This window comes from Ostrea edulis, chromosome 7 (genome assembly GCF_947568905.1).
Source record: "Ostrea edulis chromosome 7, xbOstEdul1.1, whole genome shotgun sequence".
NCBI lineage: Eukaryota > Metazoa > Mollusca > Bivalvia > Ostreida > Ostreidae > Ostrea > Ostrea edulis.
This window is the reverse complement of record NC_079170.1, coordinates 16,982,423-17,002,612: the sequence shown is the minus strand read 5'-3', so window position 1 is coordinate 17,002,612 and position 20,190 is coordinate 16,982,423. Positions and strand designations below refer to the sequence as shown.

The window sequence follows — 20,190 nt, the reverse complement described above, 5'->3', positions numbered from 1 at the left end:
AGTAAACTGTTTCTACTTTATGTCAGATAGAATAAGTAGAAATCACTCCTATTCCTTGGGTTTAATTTTGTAAAACGAATTTGATAAATAAGTAATTCAAAAGAAAAGATAAATTTTATGAAACAGAGCCATGTTGTCGTTGCAACAAAATTGAAAACTAGAGCACCACTAAGCAGACCATCCCCTCGCAACATGGGAATGTTATGAACATATACATTATTTAGGCATAAATGAGGAATGGGGACAAACATGTTTTTATAATAATATGTATGTATAGTTTTTATGAGAGTAATTATGAAGTATTTATCATACAGAAACTACTTTCAATTCATATATCTCCTTTATCCAATCCCAGTCTATTTCTGCTCTCATCACCTCTCTCCTTCTCTCTCTCTCTCTCTCTCTCTCTCTCTCTCTCTCTCTCTCTCTCTCTCTCTCTCAGCGAAAGAGGTACCTTGTGTATCAAGGAAAGGTTCCAAAATACACTGTACATGTATATTAAATGGGCAACACTATGTATACCAACTGGCAAACAAACAGATGCAAACCATCTTGCTGGGGGCATAACATGCATACGTGGTTGGACAGTTTCCATTATTCCTAGCAGAAACACATCACGTATGCTCTAAAGTTTGGTAATTTACCTCCCTTACAGTTGCAAGTATAATGCATCAAATATAACGATTTCCACGAAAGTAACTTTATTTTTGGTAATGAAGCGGGACGAAAATATCCCGGTGATGAGAGATCACTTAAGCTTGTCAAATGTCCGTTTTGCTTTCAAGAATTAAGTACTTCCCAAAGCCTCACAAATTAACTCTGTATTGTTAACTGACACGCTTGGTAATGAAACCGCGATGTTCAAAATATGTTTATCAAATTATTTTTAATTACTCAAAGCTTGCTGACGAATGACACTTTTAATTCATACACAGCGTCTCAAGATTTGTGCACGGTAACTTTACATACATGTAATATAGCAACATATGAACACAAAATTAGCTCATCAACTTACCAGCTGAATTCGCGTACGCTGTTAATAAACCGGGATTCATAATAGTTCAATACTTAACCCTCCCTCCCCATTCTCTTAAATTTACTATTCTAATCTTACTTTCACATTATCTGGTAGTCTGTATTGTTAAGTCGTCCATACAATTCCACAGTTTAATTGTTGTAATGACGCAATATTTCAAAAACTACCTCACATATTTACTTGAAAATAAACAGAGTTCGTCCTCTTACAGAAGTATGCAAAGTGTGATAATCCTTAGTGCAAGGGTTTTCTTTAAATGTTGCCCACAGGCTGTAATGGACACACACCTACACACACACGTACAGCAACGATGCCATATCCTTTCGAAACTAGTTGAACGAGGGGATAAAAATGGGATCAAATGTATTGTGATGCCATTCTGAGGACTTAATAAGACAAAGCTCCCCTGTAACATAGCTTATAGAATAACTATCATGAAGCTGTTATCAATCCTTAATTAGCTGTCTTTTAATCTATTGTGAGGAAGGGTTGTGCAAAGTGTCGAAAAGTCATACTCGTTGATGACGTTGATTTTGAAAACTATTTAGATGTGGAAAAGATGATTTGCCTATAACTGTTAATATAAATCATGTATGGAAGTCAGCGCTTTGATCAAGCAATCTTATTACTAAGATTCAAATCCCTCACTCTTTTGTTTTATGCATAGTTTATAAGCCATTTTATCAGCCATTTTGTAAACAATGAGGATTGAACATTTTCTCCTTTCTTTATTAGGCCTAGTGTCCCTTTCTTTTCATATTTTTTCCACAGTTTTCCTTTTTGTACATTTTGAGAAAAATGTGTACCTTTCACTTTCAAACATCTCCATTTGTATGTGTACACTTGTGCCATGAAAACTTATGTAATTATATATAGAGAGGATGAATTGTATATAGGCTTATAGGTTGTTGTCCAATCCTTTTTTATATTGAAGACTGTGTTTATAAACTAAACATTCTCATTTCATTTTCATGAAGTTTAGAAAAGTGAATTCCTTAAGGTTCCTACAAAACATTTGAAAAATATACACCCTGAAATTGGCACGAAGTATTCTCATGTACATATCTATTGAATTTGCAATATCTAACTAACATATGGGCGTGTTAGTTTGTCGAGTTATGATTTATTATCAGAGATAGAAATGGTATCATAATCACCTGTATTCCAAAATAATATATTCCCCTTGAAATACAGTTGACTTGGCAGAGTCCAGGTGATGGTATTTCCATATGTATTTCTTTCTCCTTTTGGGGTAATACATCAGAAGCATTGTAACAACCTAATAAAGAAATGTTCCAGGTAGTACCTTTTATCAACAATGATATAAACAGTTTAAAATGTAACGTTTATCAAGTGAGGTTTAATAAGAAAACCACGGGCCATATAGCTGAATTGAGCAGATAACTCCGTTTACCTGATCAGGATATGGGGCTCACGTCGGGTGTGACCGAATAACAGGGGATGCTTACTCCTCCTAGGCATCTGATCCCACCTCTGGTGTGTCCAGGGGTCCGTGTTTGCCCAACTATCTATTTTGTATTGCTTGTAGGAGTTATGAGATTGATCACTGTTCGTTATCTTCACCTTGCATTCTTACAATAGTCCCAAGGGTCTTGGAGCGACTAAGTAAAATTTGATTTTACACTATAGAAGGGCAATAGCATGATAAGTTAGTTTCTCAAACTGTATCCTTGTGACTGTTTTTTCTAATATGCATTTTAATACTATATAAAACACTAAACCCTAATTGGTCATTGTGTATGGAAACTTCAATAAATGGAATGTAGGAAAGCATTAATGAAAATTTCAAAATATCTTAAAATATTCTTATATGCATTTTAATGCTTCATGTTTTGGTGTGAAAAAACGTCCATCGATTATATACATGAAAATGCCTGCGTACTAGTTTGATAACTTGTGTTTCTTCAGAAAACGATGATTGCAAAGATGACTGCTTTCAAATCCCTACACAAAACTTTAGAAACTGTATAAGGTCCCGAAGGTCATGGACGGAATAAACTTGTATTTACACTACATAAAAACCCACAGTATTAGGTTGGAAGATTGTGTCCTCTTTGTTACGTTCTTATGATTTGTACTTTTATTACTTAGAATCAAACGCATTGTTAGCAATGGTACAGTGGAATGACCTCACATTCCTATCCTATCGAGTTCTATAAATATATAAAAGACTACTGAAAAAGTGAAAATAACAAATATTGATCAATCTAAAAAATGAATACGTAAAGATGACGAACAATGAGTAATCGAAAATATACTTAGATATTGTATTTAAAGTAGACGGCAAACTGACAACTCAACTGTATGACAAACGAGAGTATTTCGGCTTCTCCATCGTCAACTTCCCATCTTTATGTAGCAATATTCCATTATCACCTGCAAATGGTGTGCATATATCTCTCAACTGATTCGATACGCAAGAGCTTGTTCTGCTTATGATCAGTTTTTAAATCGAAAAAGGCTACTGACAAACAAGTTGATGGTGCAGGAGTTCCACCAGTCTAGTTTAAAGTCAATGTTTCGCAAATTCTACGCTCGTTATAACGATGCAAGGTGAAGATAACGAACAGTGATCAATCTCATAACTCCTACAAGCAATACAAATTAATCTAATCTAATTTGTAAATACAACATATCATTGTGTCAAAGGCTGTCTGACATGTTTCATATCGATTGTTAGGCCATTCTTGGCACACTGAGTTTTGCTATAGATTAATCCATTTACATCATTAAGGTATAGTGATCACGACGGGTGTAAAGGGTCAACAGGGGATGCTTATTCCTCCTAGGCACCTGATCCCACCTCTGGTGTGTCCAGGGGTCCGTATTTGCCCAACTATCTATTTTGTATTGCTTATAGGAGGTATGAGATTGATCACTGTTCGTTATCGTCGCCTTTCATACAGGTGATAATGAGTATTGCTAATACACATATGAGAAGTACACGATGGAGAAGCAGAAGTAATTTTGTTTGTCATAAAAGTGTGAGTAGTTCGCTATTGAAATATTTGTTCAATATAATATATAAATATGTAGCAGGTACAGAAGACTAAGTTTAAATTTTATATTATAGCGATATTACACGTACCATACTTCATATCAAATAATTGTCGATGTAAATCCTCCATGTTCAATTCCTGATTGATCTCCAAAATTATCATCCCTTTCTTTGCCACAGTCACTTAGTAATATCCATATATACAACCTTCTGAACATTGAATCGATATGTGAATGAAATGAAATGAATGTTAATGAATGATACGTCATATCTAAATGTTATAGCAAGATGTGTTTTCTTCTCATGCTTCATAGGAATACAGTAAACGGTAGCTAATAATGGAACAACATTTATGTTCATGGGAATTGCAACAGACTGTTGGAAGACTTGATCATCAAAGATAACGTAGATTTTGTCAATGAGGAACTCCAGCATCTTTTTAATATCAACCTCAGAGTACTTGTGCATAGAATCAAAATGGTGTTCAACAGAGTAATTTTGGATGACTGATCACAAGACTGAGATGTTACAGTAATCAGAGTATGGCAGGTAGACGATGTAATTGATCTCAGTGAGCCAGAGCTGTATCGATTGTCTCATGCTAACCCGAGTAATCAACCAAAGATCACAATACTAACATAAGTCATAAATATATATATATATATATATATATATATACATATATATATATATATATATATATATATATATATAGTAGCCCTAACAAAGCCGAACTGTCTCTTGTATTGAATAATTTAATTCTTATTGTGTCTTTGCCTTTGATTGGTTAAATTCAAATTAAGAAACGCAGGTTATTTTTGTATAACCTGGTTTGGTATGGGGGCACACCCTCTTGACAATCAGATCCTGGAACTATTTTTTCTCTCTCTAAATTTACATTGCAGCACTGTTTTCAGCCTTCTATGGTCAACGTGTACAATAAGATACTTCGGTTTGATACACATATTATTTTCTCGTTGTCAATATTAGCATCTACTTGAACGCAAATCACTGTTGTAGAACATCTTTCTCTGTATGATGGTCGAATAATAGATTAAAACAAAGATATCATATTCGAAATAGATAAGTAAGCATTGCTCTGTTCATTTTGAAATACATTTCTCACTGGGGAAAGGGGGGGGGGTGATCCATCTTTCAACAAAGCAACCAAAAATCTATACGTCACATTTTACATGACGTCAGTCACATTGACATATGGATCGCAATTTGTCACTTGCTTATAAATACATATATTTTCTTATGTTGGATCTATTACCGACAACGTTGCATCCAAGAGTAAATTTTCATGTAATAAAAATTTTCACAGAGTTAGAAGACGAAAATTATTGCATTTTCTGATATTTGAAGACTTGTTTTGGATAGGTCTAAACAATGCATTTCTCCGTATTTTCTCAGTCTGTCGGAGATGAGCGACTTCAAAGTCCGTCTCTATCTCTAAATGTTAAGCGAAATACGCATTACATGCATAGTCTACACAAATTTTCTATCATGACAAACTTCACCTTCGATACAATTTTTTGATAAGTAGGCTGGGCCAGGCTCCGTAGAAGTAAGATTAAAGAAGGTGACCTTCAAAGCTTCATCGTTGTTGCTAAGTGAATCATTGCGAGGCTTAATTGATTTGTATTTTTCCGAGTTTATGTACATTTTGATAAACGAAGGTTAGTATCTTTGTCTCTTGCATTAAATTAAAAGGAATGACTTTACTTCTGAGGCAAATTGTACAAATAAAACCTGGTTTGGGTCAGTTTACGCTTTATAATCCGCGAAGTGAATTATAAAACAAGCGTAAACTGACCCAAATCAGGTTATACTCGTATAACTTGCCCCAGAATTAAAATCATTCCTTAATTATCTAGGAAGACGTAATCTCAGGTGACGTATTTCTTAGTGATTCGTATATATGATTTGAACCCACAATATGGCTGTTAGGATTAAAATATATACTTATCAATGATTGAGGAAACTTCTAAACGTATAACTCGCTATTGCATATTAGAATTTCGACAAATTTAAATCTTAAATAAGTATTCATATAAGATTGGTTTTCTGTTTCAATGCTTCTTAAGAAGAATATTTTCAATTATATCATTTACCCTTGGAATGGTATGCGTTTCTTCTTTTGAATAGCTTTAAAACTCCTTACTTTTTACAATGGAGCAGAAATTGACATCAAACAGAGATTATCAAAGGCAAGGGCAGGATTTAAAAACTTGCAACCTATATGGAGATCCAGCCAATATAACACCCGTACAAAACTGAAAATGTACCCCAACTGTATCTTATAAGTCCTTTCATATGGCTCAGAGTGCTGGGGAAATCCTAAACCAACTGTCAACATTCTGTATTAAGTCTCTGAGAAGGATCTTTAAGATATTGTGACAAAATAATTCATATAGAAGAAATACAATTGTGGCAAGTAAGAAAAGTTAATTTTTCCTCTGTGCCAAGAATGTTCATATCAAAGGAAAAATCTCTTCGAAAAATGTTTAGAAATGACTGTTCAAACAGAACTAATATACATTTTTTAACTATGGGTGACATCAAGTTATCATATGAAAGGTGAAGATAACGAACAGTGATCGATCTCATAACTCCTATATACAATACAGAATATATAATTGGGCAAACATGGACACCTAGACACTCCAGAGGTGGGATCAGGTACCTAGGAGGAGTAAGCATTCCATGTCGACCGGTCACACCCGCTGTGAGTCCTATATCCTGATCAGGTAAACGGAATTTTTCGTATCAAAATCAGTGTACCAAGAACGGTCTAACAATCAGTATGAAACAAATCAGATAGCATTTGACCCAATGATAGGTTGTATTGGTATGAAATGCTTCATATTTTAAGCAGTTCATAATTTTATTGTTGAATCTGTTAGATTTTATTCGTCATAAACTAGTTAATAAACACCTCCCAAATGCAGTTCTTGTTGCTGAACTTTTGTCCTTGTTTACTAGCAAGTCGTGCACGTTATTTCATTGTATTTATAGTTACATGTATAAACAAACGGAGGGGAATTTCTAAGTTGTAAGAATCTGAAAGAATTCGCTTCTGAACACATTCTGCATTGATTTATTATGTATTAGGCCATGAATTTTATTCTATTCAAAACAAAGCAAAATTACTCAGATTTTTATTAGATGTAAAAAACAAAAGTAACCAACTGTATCTATTCTTGAAAGTATGCAACCGTCAAAACGCCATTGATCGACCACAGACGGCGTGAGAGGTGAAAATAACGAACAGTGGTCAATCTCATATCTCCTATAAGCAATACAAAACAGAGAGTTGGGCAAACAAGGACACCTGGATATAACAAAGGTGGGATCAGATGGCTTGGATGAGTAAGCATCCCCTGTTGACCAGAAACATCCGCCTTGATGTCATTCAAAATTTCAATCAAACAGTTGAACAAAAATACAATAAAAACGAAACATACGTAAACATAATTTTAAACAGATGTTAAAAATCCAGTTTTAGTCAATTTTTTTTACTTTTGATTTTGTATACAGAATACCTAATATATGTATCCATCCGGAAAGATCTTTATACTGGCCAATCCAGTAATCGCGATTTTTTATCATGGGTATTGAAGATTGGTTCTTGATTAACATCTGTCCCTTTCCTTCACATTCTTGCTGTGCAGCAAACCAATTAAAATTTCTCGCACCATACGTCGGTCCTACATAAAAAAAAAAGAATATTGTGGAGTTTGAATTAAATATTTTTTTCTGAGCTAAAAATAATTTTACCAAGCGGCCTCACCTGAGCAATTGTATTTTCCCATTTGAAACTTATTTTCAAATTATATGACACCACCCTGGCTAAAAGGGGCGTTCAGTGTGTACAAATGTGTGCCAACGTCATGTAAGCTTTTTGTATACTAAATTTACATATGATATATCCTTGACATCCTTGCGATTGTTTTCTAAAGTCATCTAACATTTAAAATAACACCTGTTGTGGTTCCGTCATGGTTCCTTGCAATAATGCTGTGAGCAGATGTGGAGCTACAGTACTTGATAATGTTACATATCAATATGGCGTTTTATACTATAGTGGTTCTTGCAAAGACGATTTTCAAAGATATCTCTAAAGAATCCTTTATAAAACGTTTATCTCCTTGTAGGATCCCACCCCGAACACCTGGGTTAAGATGAATTAACAATCATGAATCTACACATGATGCATGAAAGGTGAAGATAAAGGTGTCTGATGTGTTTCATACCGATTGTTAAGACCGTTCTTGGCACACTGTTTTGACTACGGATAACTCTGTTTACCTTATCAAGATATAGGGCTCACGGCGGGTGTGACCGGTCGACAGGGGTTGCTTACTCCTTCTAGGCACCTGATCTACTTCTGGTGTATCCAGTGTTCCGTGTTTGCCCAAGTATCTATTTTGTATTGCTTATGGGATTTATGAAATTGATCACTGTTCGTTATCTTCACCTTCCATGTATTCTCGCAAGAAAACACAGCAACGTTGCGTCGTACACTCGTGGAGATTAAGTTAACACACCGTTATTCTAACGTCTCACACTTCAAGGTTCTTAATATGCTTTACAGTGTGACCGTAGAGACAAGTGAATCTTGAAACACAACTTTAGGTCTATACATTTTAAACGCGGGAAATATAAGTCGGTCCATTATCGATGTAAACAGTGCATTATGACGTTGTATTAGCTGCGATGTATGCTTTTTCTTTCATTCAAACTAATCAATAACAAAACGTACGAAGGTATGAGAATTTATCTAAAATTCAATAACGTCTGTGGTACTTTCTAAAGTATGTATTTGTTTTATATACGGAGTTGTCCATGAAGTATACCGCAGTGGTGGCGACATTTTTGCAGAAGCATTACGGGTAATGCTTATCATTTTTCAGTTGATGAAGAGCAAACCATATGACTCAAATGTGTAATCACTGGAACGAGTTTACTTACGTTAGCGAACGCAACATGGAGGCACTAGCGCATACATGTGTGCAGAAAATTATCAGAAACTCATTCATTAAGCATTGTGTTATTATACGACATTAAATGTACGCGAGAAAACACAGCAAAGTCATGTTACTAGCTCATACACTCGATCAGCAAAATATCACACATTTAGTCAAGTAAGAATTGCGTTATTCCATGACTTAACAACACCCCACACTTCAAGTCTCACAACATGGGCGCATCACTATCCAATACACTTGCGCGGAAAAAGATACATTCAATCGAGAAAACATTGCGTTCTTTTTGACAATACAACCCCTCATACTTAAACTTTTTTGGACATTTACTTAAGGAAACCTAACACAGTTGTATCACACTCATTCAAGTAAACATTGCGTTACTCTATACCAAAACAACGCCTCATACTTCATGTTCCCTGTTGTTTGCGTTAGGGAACACAGTACGACGTAACAACGTCACATTATTTAGTCCTATGCGATAGAACACAACATTACTGCGTCAAACATTTGCGCATTTTAAATCAAAATGGCGTTATTATATGTCTTATTTCCTCATTATTTACGTTGGGGAACACAAATTATAACCAAACGAACCCAATCTAAAACTACCATGTACACAATGACATTAGATTCTAACCAACACAGAGTCACATATACGCAAAACATACATCGAACACGTCCTCGTACTAACAATAATGTAATCTAATAACCAAATTTAAGTCACGCAGACGTAAATACAAACAACACATTGTTGGTCTGAGAATAACATTAAATCATTAAAGCAACTAAGTACACAGAAAATGTTGTCGGTCGTGCAATAACATGAAATGATAACTGTCATAATTCATATATAGTCGTTTATTTTGTCCCTAATTGTGCGCCATAACCTGTATGAGAGCGTTACCATATCTAGGCGAGAGTGAGGTCACGTGTTTTATAAAACCAGTTCCATAGTGGTGCGCCAGTTCAGCACGAGTCGTCGAGAAGGGATGTCCTTCAAAGGGGTCAAGCCCAATATATTCAGTCTAATAGCTGATTCATTCAGTTTAAAATACATTGTTATAGGCCTAGTGTTTTGATTCCATAACTTGTCAATTTCCTACTGCTGGATTTCCGACACGCTTGCATGGCTGATCTCAGACAAAGTCTTAAGAAATAGGCCAAACGTTATGGGCCATCGTTGCCATTGTTTTGTGGCAAGTCACGAACAGTCAAGTTTGGAGCGGTATAGATTTGAGCCCGTTCTTTTGCAAGAAGAAATTAAGAAAAGAAAAGGTTCAGTCGAGTCGCACACCAGGTACATGTAGACGGTACACTTTCTTCATGTAAATGTCTCGAAACTCAACTTGTCATTATGCAAATGATGAATCCACAGTTTGCATAGTCTTTTTTTCCAGATGACTTGGTTGAGTAAGGAATTTCGAGAGAGAAACCTTTTTTCACATCTCCCCTTCGCATTCTTGTAATTAAAGGGTTTTTACGATGATTTTTAAAGTAATAAAATCAGAATGAGTAACCATAATAAAGCACGTTTTTTGTTTCATTACTCCCAATAATTGATACAAACATGCATTTCATCTGCACATATTCAAAGCTTCCGCTTGACACATCGTCACTAATGAGCTATCTAGTCACGTGCAAGGTGAAGATAACGAACAGTGATCAATCTCATAACTCCTATAAGCAATACAAAATAGATAATTGGGCAAACACGGACACCTGGACACACCAGAGGTGGGATTAGGTGCCTGGGAGAAGTAAGCATCCCCTGTTGACCGGTCACAACCGCCGTGAGCCCTATATCCTGATCAGGTAAACGGAGTTATCCTCAGTCAAAATTAGTGTGCCAAGAACGGCTTAACAATCGGTATGAAACACGTCAGACAGCATTTGACCTTATGATAGGTTGTATTGACGAACTGGATCGTTATAACGACCATATAATTTGCAAAATGCTGACTTCAATCGAGACTGTTGAAACCCCTGTACCATCAATTTGTTTGTCATTAGCTTGCCTCGATTTAAAAACTGACTATACGCAGAACAAGCTCCTGCATATCGAATCAGTTGAGATATATAAACACCATATGCAGGCGATATTGGAATATTGCTACACAAATATGGGAAGTTGACGATGGAGAAGCTGAAATCATCCCGTTTGTCATACAGTTGAGTTGTCAGTTTGCCGTTAATGTCTACTTTCAATAAAATATCTAAGTATGAAGCAGAAGTGGACGACTCTGTGGTGTCCTTTATTTCGAGCTCACCGGGATATATCAAATCGACATATGAATGAAAGCTATTATTGTTAATAGACAAAACATCATCGATATATCTAAATGTCGAATTGAAGGCCACAGCGAGAGATTTTTTCTTCTCACATAGAAGTTTTTGAATAAATTCTGCTTCATATGAATATAAAAACAGGTCAGCTAACAAAGGAGCACAATTCGTGCCCATGGGAATTCCAACAGACTGTTGGAAGACCTGATCACCAAAGACCACGAAGATATTGTCAATGAGGAACTCTAGCATTTTTTTTAATTTCAGCTCCAGAGTACTTGTTCGTGGAACCAGATTGGTATTTAACAAAGTATGTTTTTGAGTGACTGATCACTAGATATGAATATTTTCGTTTTCCATTTTTGTTGAAGAAGCAACTGTCTATAATATCAATAAGTCTAGTCTTTAATTTATCGTGAGGAATGGTCGTGTATAGCGTTGAAAAGTGCCGTATATACTCGCCTATAAGTCGGATTTTTGGGAGTCAATTTTTGGTCCAAAACTGTATATCCGACTTATAGGCGCGTTCTAAGAAGATTGGCATTATTCTGGGCGGCGTAATGTAGTGTTTTTTAAACAACTCCGACGATTACCATGGACTACCACACAAATGATTATCTAGACATATTGTAGTGTTTATGTATTTTAAAATTATGTATAAAGTACAAGTTAAAAATTATTTTCATACCGCTATAATTAATACTTTCAACTAATCTATCGTTTATCGGTAACATTGAATTACGAAACCGATTTAATATTGAAATATCCATATGTATACCGGCTGAAATATATTTCATAAAGATTGAATATTGTTAACAGATAATTTAGATCATTATTCTTGACTCTTAAAATTGTTGATACAATGCATTATACCGGAATCCCACAATAACAGTTTTCGCGAGGCGCGTGCCATTAAGTAAACACAGTGTCAGGTACTGGTAATTAGGATACCACTATTGCTTAGGTAAACAAGGGATCATTGCCCATACTAGATCAAGGGTTGCGTTTAAACCCCAAACAGATATGGCTTGGATATTGAGCACCTCATAATTATTAATTTCTCAAAATCTTGTTTGAAACACAGGTAAAAACACTACACCATTGAATTGAAATTGTCGACCGACTCTGACAAACATTTGTACTGACTTATAAGCGGGTCAATGGCAAATTCCTACAAAATAACCTTAAAAAATACAACTGACTTATAGGCGGACCGACGTATAGGCGAGTATATACGGTGATAGGTTTTAATGTTATTGATTTGGGAAATATTCTGCGATTTCAAGTTTACTAAAAGTTCTTTAGAATTATGTAGACGTCATGACGTCATACGTGTCAGTTGCTGCAACATATGTGTGTGAATAGATTATATTGAAAATCATAAATATGATACAGAATGGATAGTTAATGTTCCGACATCGATGACATCCCGTTAGTATTTAAGATTCAGCCATTCATGTTTGAACCTGCCGCTGTGCCAAATCTAAGAGAACTTCCATCAGCAAACATTAATATTATAACAACAATATATGACGGACTCGGACGGAGATCCCGGTCAGAGAAAGGATAGAACGTTTTGGTAAGTATCTATCTTATCATAGAATGGCACTTTTCGTTCGCAAACATTTTGTATTCCCCTGTAGATCATAGTATTCTTTTTAAAACATAAGAGGTATATACGTCATGTAGAGTGTAACGTGCATCAGCCAATCTAATTAAGATCAGTTCTCTAACCGTTACAAAAGAAGGTAGAAAAGATAAGTTTTTAATTAGATTGATGCATTAACCTACATCGTGTCGATGGAAACAGCCAATTTACCGATATTGATTTAATTGATGATTTTTTCATGGGAGGGGGGTATCGGATTTTAAAATTACCGATCTAAAAATATATCGACTTCTTAAATCGTATGATGTGTGTTTAAGAGAGTTAGAGAGAGGGGGGGGGAGTTGTCATTTAATACATGGTGCTAAGTCATAACCTCTACTCATAACCTCTAATCGTCCCACTCACTACTATTAAAAATAGAGGGGGGGGGGGTGTTATCCATGATATAGTTGCAGTTTCTTCTCACCGTGTTCGCATGCAGCATCATTTTAAATAAAACTGCCGTATTTCAAAATTGTTGACGATTATTAACTAGGATTGTTTCTACTTCTTTATATTATTTTAATCGGTGGGGGGGTGTCATTTCGTACTTGGTGTCAATCCTTAAAAACTTCAAGCAAGGGGGTTCAGTAAATCAATATATCGTTGCATATGAAATCAAAGGTGCATATATATAAAAAGTATCTGCTACACAGAAATTTCTGTTGTTGTCAGACCCGCGGCGACTTTGGTTGCCTCAATGCCTGGTAGGCTATAAGAGTTCTCTAAGTCAGTCTCTGATTATGTCCAGTCTGAAGGACACTGAGCCTATTAATTTGTAAACAGAAATGTTGAAACCATGAAATAAATGGGTTAGAATGCAGTTCGTCATTGAAGGTGGTTTTCCTTTGGTTTGAACTATTTCTAAGTTTAGTTCTAAGTTCACAAATGCCTCGTTGGTAAAAGTAAAGAAACTCTTCTTTTTTGTGCTGATTATTATTATATACATGAACTGTACAACACAATATAATGGAACTTGCATCAGTAGCCTGATGTATGTGCTGTTCACAACTTGTTTAAATGTTTTCATGCTTTTTCGCTTCACCACGATTGACACGTATGACGTCACATACTAATGGCGCGAAAATCTCAAACGAGAATATGCATATCTGGCTTTGTTTTTTTCTTCTTCCTGTATGGTACTTTAACACTTAAAGTGTATTTTCGATTTTCGTGTCATGCGGTGCAAAGACGTCTTATGTGATTAAAATAAATATTTGCAAGTGCTTTTAAAAGTTAGCATCCACGTTGTCTATGGTCGGATACTGATGGACTGGATCTGGCACTTGCAATGACAGTCTCAGATGGTAAAGAGTTCCAAATCCTAATTCCTTTTGGAAAAACGATTTCTGGTAAACTCTAGTCATGGCATACAGCACAAGGAAGGTGATGTTGTTTCCTCTTGGAGAAATCGTTGGTATCAGGAGTGTAGATGGATTGACAATTTGCTGATACACAATCCGGTACATCATAAGACTCCTGGCCTGGGCTCTGCGCTCCTGTAGTAAGGGCCAGTTGAGTTGCTAGATCATATTGGAGACACTGCTGGTTGTCCTAAAACCATTCATTACAATTCTAGCAGCTCTCCTCTTTGTCATCTCAATCTTGTTGATATGTTCTGCCGTATGTTCTCCCAAATAACACCTGCATATTCCAGCAAGGGACGGACTAATGTCTTTTAGCATAGGGCTTTGGTCTCACGTGGGCATTGATGGATGTTACGCCGCAGAAAAGCGGATGTTGAGTTTGGCGACCTGGTTGATGTGCTGAGTACATTTCAGACTTTTGTGGATATTAACCTCAAGGTTTTTGGCAGAATCAACCACTTCAAGGGCGTGTCCATGGATGTTGTAGGGGTATTCTACATACTTCCTTTTGTTGGTGACATGCAGCACTTGACATTTCTTGGGGTGGAACTCCATCAACCAATTACCCTCCCATTGCTGTAGAGTTGCTAGGTCTTCTTGAAGTTTGATGGCGTCCTTCTCCTTTCTGATATTCCTGAAGAGGGCACAGTCATCTGCAAATAACCTTGCTGTAGATCCCTCTGAAACACAATCTGCTGATCATTAATAAACAACAGGAGCAGCAATGCTCCAAGCACACTACCCTGGGGGACTACTGATTGTACTGGGACTGTAGATGATGTAACGCGCTCCAGTAACACTTGTTGGGCCCGGTCTACAAGGAAGTATTTGATCCATTGCAGATGACTGTGTCTAATCCCATAGTGGTCTAACTTATTTGGCACGCTGTTTTTGGCTATATTTAGCTCTAAAACTTCATAGTTATTTCGGATTTCAAACATTTCGGTTGAGCATCACTGAAGAGACATTATTTGTCGAAATGCGCATCTGGTGCATCAAAATTGGTACCGTATGTTTTACATTATACAAAAGACGCTTGTGAGGAACTTTGTCGAAGGCCTTTGAAAAGTGTAGTACGATGACGTCAGTCTGGCATTTGGAGTCGATGTTATAAGCTAAGTCCTGGATGGTAAGTATTAGCTGACTCTCACAAGAACGCCTCTTACGAAAACCATGCTGGGCATCATGGAGTATATTGTTACCTTCCAAGTGTCGCATGATGTTACTCTACATAATATGCTCCAGCATCTTGCATGTCACAGATGTTAAACTGACTGGACGATAATTCTCCGCTTTATTCTTCTCCCCATTTTTGTAAATAGGTACCCCATTTGCTGTCTTCCACTCTACTGGGAGACATGCCTGTTTTAGAGATGCCTGGAAGAGTACCTGAAACATTTGAGCAATCTCATCAGAAAACTCATTCAGTAGCCTACAGGGAACTCCATCTGAACCAGTAGCCTTGTGGATCTGGACGTTGGAGAGCAACTTCCTAACACCTTCGAGTCCAATTGTGATGGACGGCATGTCCTCAAAAGGCTGCGACCTTTGTCGGGGATGATATCTGTTTGCTAGTCTTTGTTAAAGACCGATGAAAACTGTTCGTTGCGGATGTTGGCCTTCCTGATATTGTCTGAGTGGGTAATTCCAGTAGAATCCTTCAGTGGTGCTACTCCTGTGGTATCAGATTTCATGCTCTTAATAAAACTCCAGAATATTTTAAGGGCTGATCATGTTCTTTATGTATGTGTCATTTGCTGCTTTACATGCTGATCTTAACTCCCTCTTCAAACGATGGTATCTCTGGATGTCCTTGTCATTCTTGGTTTGCCTCGCTTTCCAAAAGTTGGGCTTCTTTTGCCGGGTGTACCTCTTTACGCTTCGATTAGCCCATGGCTGTGAGTATCTTGGTGACGACATCTTCGATGGAACTTGTTGATCTTGTAAACCAATTAAGCTTATTTTGATATAGGCCCAGATATCTTTTGCAGGTTTGGTGATGTTAAAACATGCCAGGAACTTGTTGGTCAGGATGCGACACTCCTCTTACATGGTTTTCAGATTATTCCTATTCCAAAGATGGGTTTTGTGTTGTACAGGCCTTGAACGTCGGACTGAAGCAGAGGATGTAACAAGTACGATATCATGGTCGCCGACACCTGGGGCTGGTGTATATTTGTCTACCAGAGATGGCCTATTGGTCATGAAAAGATCCAGTGTGGCATTTTGACGTGTTGGAACGTCTACCTGTGCTCAAGTGCACAATGGTGTACACAGCTGAGAAATCCGTGGTTGATAGCGACATAATTTAAATTTCCCTCTATGGCCTTTTTGCACTTTCGATACAAAATAATCACTAAAGCACACTTTATATCGAAAAAATAATACCAGCGCGATTTAAAACACCAGAATTTCCTATGAATTTACAAGCAATAAAAATCGTAGTAAGAACCCTTTAACTGCTTGACAGGAAGGCATCAAGATATTTATTCGTAAAATCTATCACATGTCGATGAATCTTGTCAAAACCGGAACAGACGGTGTGACGTCACAATTAATGATTTTTGTGGTCTTGAATACAAAAGAGTTCATGGCAGCCTCTATAGATGGCGGGAATTTCAATGTTTAACGTTGACATCTTCAATTCTGAGTTATTGCGCGCATTAGTGGTATTGTATTGTATAGGATTCCGTGGGGATCCGGGTTAGAATAGGTCCTCAGTAACCCCTTGCTTGTTGTAAGAGGCGACTAAATGGGGCGGTCCTTCGGATGAGACCGCAAAAACCGAGGTCCTGTGTCACAGCAGGTGTGGCACGATAAAGATCCCTCCCTGCTCAAAGGCCGTAAGCGCCGGGCATAGGCCTAAATTTCACAGCCCTTCACCAGCAGTGGTGAAGTTTCCATATGATTGAAATATTCTCGATAGGGACGTTAAACAATATACAATCAATCAATGTATTGTATAGGCGATAGCATTAATTAAATTCCGTTTAATTTTCGTGAGCGCTATAATTGACTGGTTGCTCTCTTGAAATGAATTTTATGATATCAACAATTGAGTTGATGCACACTACAATTTAATGGAAAAGAGTAATAATTAAATTGATATGTGCATCAATTCAAAGTATGCATGCAATAATTAAATCAATGCTTTCTTCAATTGAGATCATTCATTCAATTAATGCACGCAATTCAATTCTGTTAGAGAGAGCAACATTTTAATCAGAGATATCTTCAATTCAACACACATGTATTCACAACTGAATTAACGATCTCTTTCATTTCGATCGCTCAATCTAAGCCAGCTCCTAGATTTTAAACTGGAAAACATGTATATTCATGTAAAATTTATTACTCGTAAGCAAGATCCATTACAACAAAGTATGGGATGAAAAACTAACTTTATTATGTGTCAAGAAACTTGATCCAGTCTTACCTAAATTAAACGTTGAAAATGGTGTTGTCTACGTATTCCAATAAACAGAAACTAGTAGCAGAATAATGAATAGAATTAGTTTATCGTTAAAAATAACATACCTGTTGATATAGCTCCAACGTACAGTATTCCAATTAAAAACAACATGGCTGAGAAGTTCTTCTGTAAATCAAGACGCAAAATTAGTACACATATATCGGGTAACTAAATAAGATTTTTGCTTTGACAGTATGTATATAATTTTCGCATTATAAGAGAATTATGAAAATTAAAAGTAAACAGGATTGAACAGCGTAAAGGAAAATCCCGAAAGACTGACTTTCTGTCTCTCATGTTATGGAAGTTGGGAACCATGGTATTTTTTTCCCTTGTTTTTAAATTACCCAGAGGGTTCGTACGAAAGCACCAACCAACTTGAAGGAGATTTGAATAGTTCGCCAGTGAAATCTCTGACAAAAAAAAAAATGGTCATTTGGTCAGATAATATCATTCCTACATTTCTAGCGTTTTAAACCTTGTCGCTTCACCTTTGAGACAGCTTTCAATATTGGCGGCCCTCGTGACTTTCTAAATTTTGCTATCATATATACATCAAAAGATGAAATTCTTCAAAACTATGCTTCAGTTTTAGACACATTTAATATCCCAGTCAATGGGTCAAAAGAATATGAGTTACCATACCTATACTGGATTACTAAACTACATAATTTAACCCGACAAACAAAAATACATTGCTGGATCCAGTAAGTGCTCTACTAAGCCCCTATCGTTGCTCCTCGCGAAAATATTCACAGCTGTGTAGACACTTCAAACATACTGTGAAACTACACAAACTCCCCGTCGAGGCCTCATTACGTCACCTACGAATAGACCTCTCCTATGTGACGTAGCACAATATACATATTTGTATATTGTGAGTCCGCGATTATCACGCAGGCAAATAACACTAAAGAAGTAGTTCGCAGTTAAAAGTTTGAAGATATTGATATTAATAGCATTAATACCGAGCGAAGCTCGGACGGGCCGAAGGCCCGTCCGCGAAGCAAGGCTCTAAAGGTAACACGTATGTAAAAGAAAAAGTCAAAATCAGCAACAGAAAAAGAGATAATCTCTATATACGTTCACTGAATTTTTCGTGATCCATATGGGCGCCGCCATTTATTTTTTCATTACCTGCTTCAACAGTTATTCGTGTTTTATTTTGAATGCCAATAATAGAAGACTCTGACGTGCAATTTGTAATTTAAATACTCAGTTTGTTCAAAGTGAATAGCATAATTATCATTGTAACAGATTTTAGCAAATAATTACATATAAAATCGCAATACGACTAAATAGATGAACGAGTTCATGAGTTTCTTTGAATAAGAATATACGATAAAATTACGGTTACTTTTTTATCATTTTGAATTTATTGGTTAATTTTGTTTACTTTTATAACGGCCCTTTTCATTGCATACGGAATGTATTATTGTTGTTTATAATTGTTTGCTTTGAAAAAGAGAAAAAAGTCGAGGCTAAATGTGACGTCACAATGCACAGTTGACGTCACCTTGCGTTTTATTTCCCGCGTTCAATGAATAGGCGGATCCTGTAAAACTGTTGTCCCCATATAAACCCCTTTAATATTGAGATGTTACTGGGTTTTTAGCGCAAGGAAAATGTCATTAAAAATATATATTTTTAAATGAATCATAATCTACAATACTTAACGGAATTATGATTACCACTTGGGACAATGACCATTACATGCTTCGCTCGGTCCAACGGTCACACCGTATACATATTATAAAATTATGGATTTTATTTTAAACATAAAATGATCAAACGATCATTAAAAAGTAGGGAGACTCTGTTCAAATTATAGTGTAAAGTAATGAACTTGATGTTTACGTTCTTGTTTGGAAAGCTTTTTTCGTCATTCTACAGTGACGTCACAGTATACGCGACCTATGAAATCGCTATCCCATAATGCCTAAGTGGAAGAGTTTGGTTTGTGAGCAAACGAACTCTGGTGGAAGTTTGTGCGACTACATATGTCAGATGCGGTGTTAATCAATTATAATTCTATTTTCCTTTCATTCGTTATTTACCCTCCACTATAAACCAATTATTCATTTGTAATCCGATGAATGTTTGATATCCGAACATTTTTCCACACGTGGGCACCACTAACCCAACTGCTATACTTCACACATCACTTGTTATCGAGTAATATATATATACCGTACAAAACCAAAACAGATGAATGAGTAGTGTATAAAATTTGCATTAACCGTAGTAGTTTTTTTTTTAAAAATGTCAAAATCTAAACAAATTCGACATTTTAACAAATTTTAAATTATAATGATTATTTATTAATCTTATTTATTGAGTAAATTTGTTTAATCTATTTTCTTAAATCTTA

At 36.2% G+C, this 20,190-nt stretch overlaps 1 protein-coding gene across 1 annotated transcript in view; it reads right to left on the bottom strand.

Moving 5' to 3' along the window:
• LOC125655766 (uncharacterized) overlaps positions 1–20,190 on the bottom strand; it is a 75,285-nt gene that overhangs the window by 42,843 nt on the left and 12,252 nt on the right. The window contains exons 2-4 of the mRNA XM_056143517.1: positions 17,885–17,945; positions 7,604–7,768; positions 2,194–2,315 (exon numbers count right to left, since the gene is read on the bottom strand). Coding sequence (XP_055999492.1) covers positions 2,194–2,315; positions 7,604–7,768; positions 17,885–17,930 — 333 coding nt within the window. The 5' untranslated portion in view covers positions 17,931–17,945. The remainder of the gene's footprint in view (positions 1–2,193; positions 2,316–7,603; positions 7,769–17,884; positions 17,946–20,190) is intronic.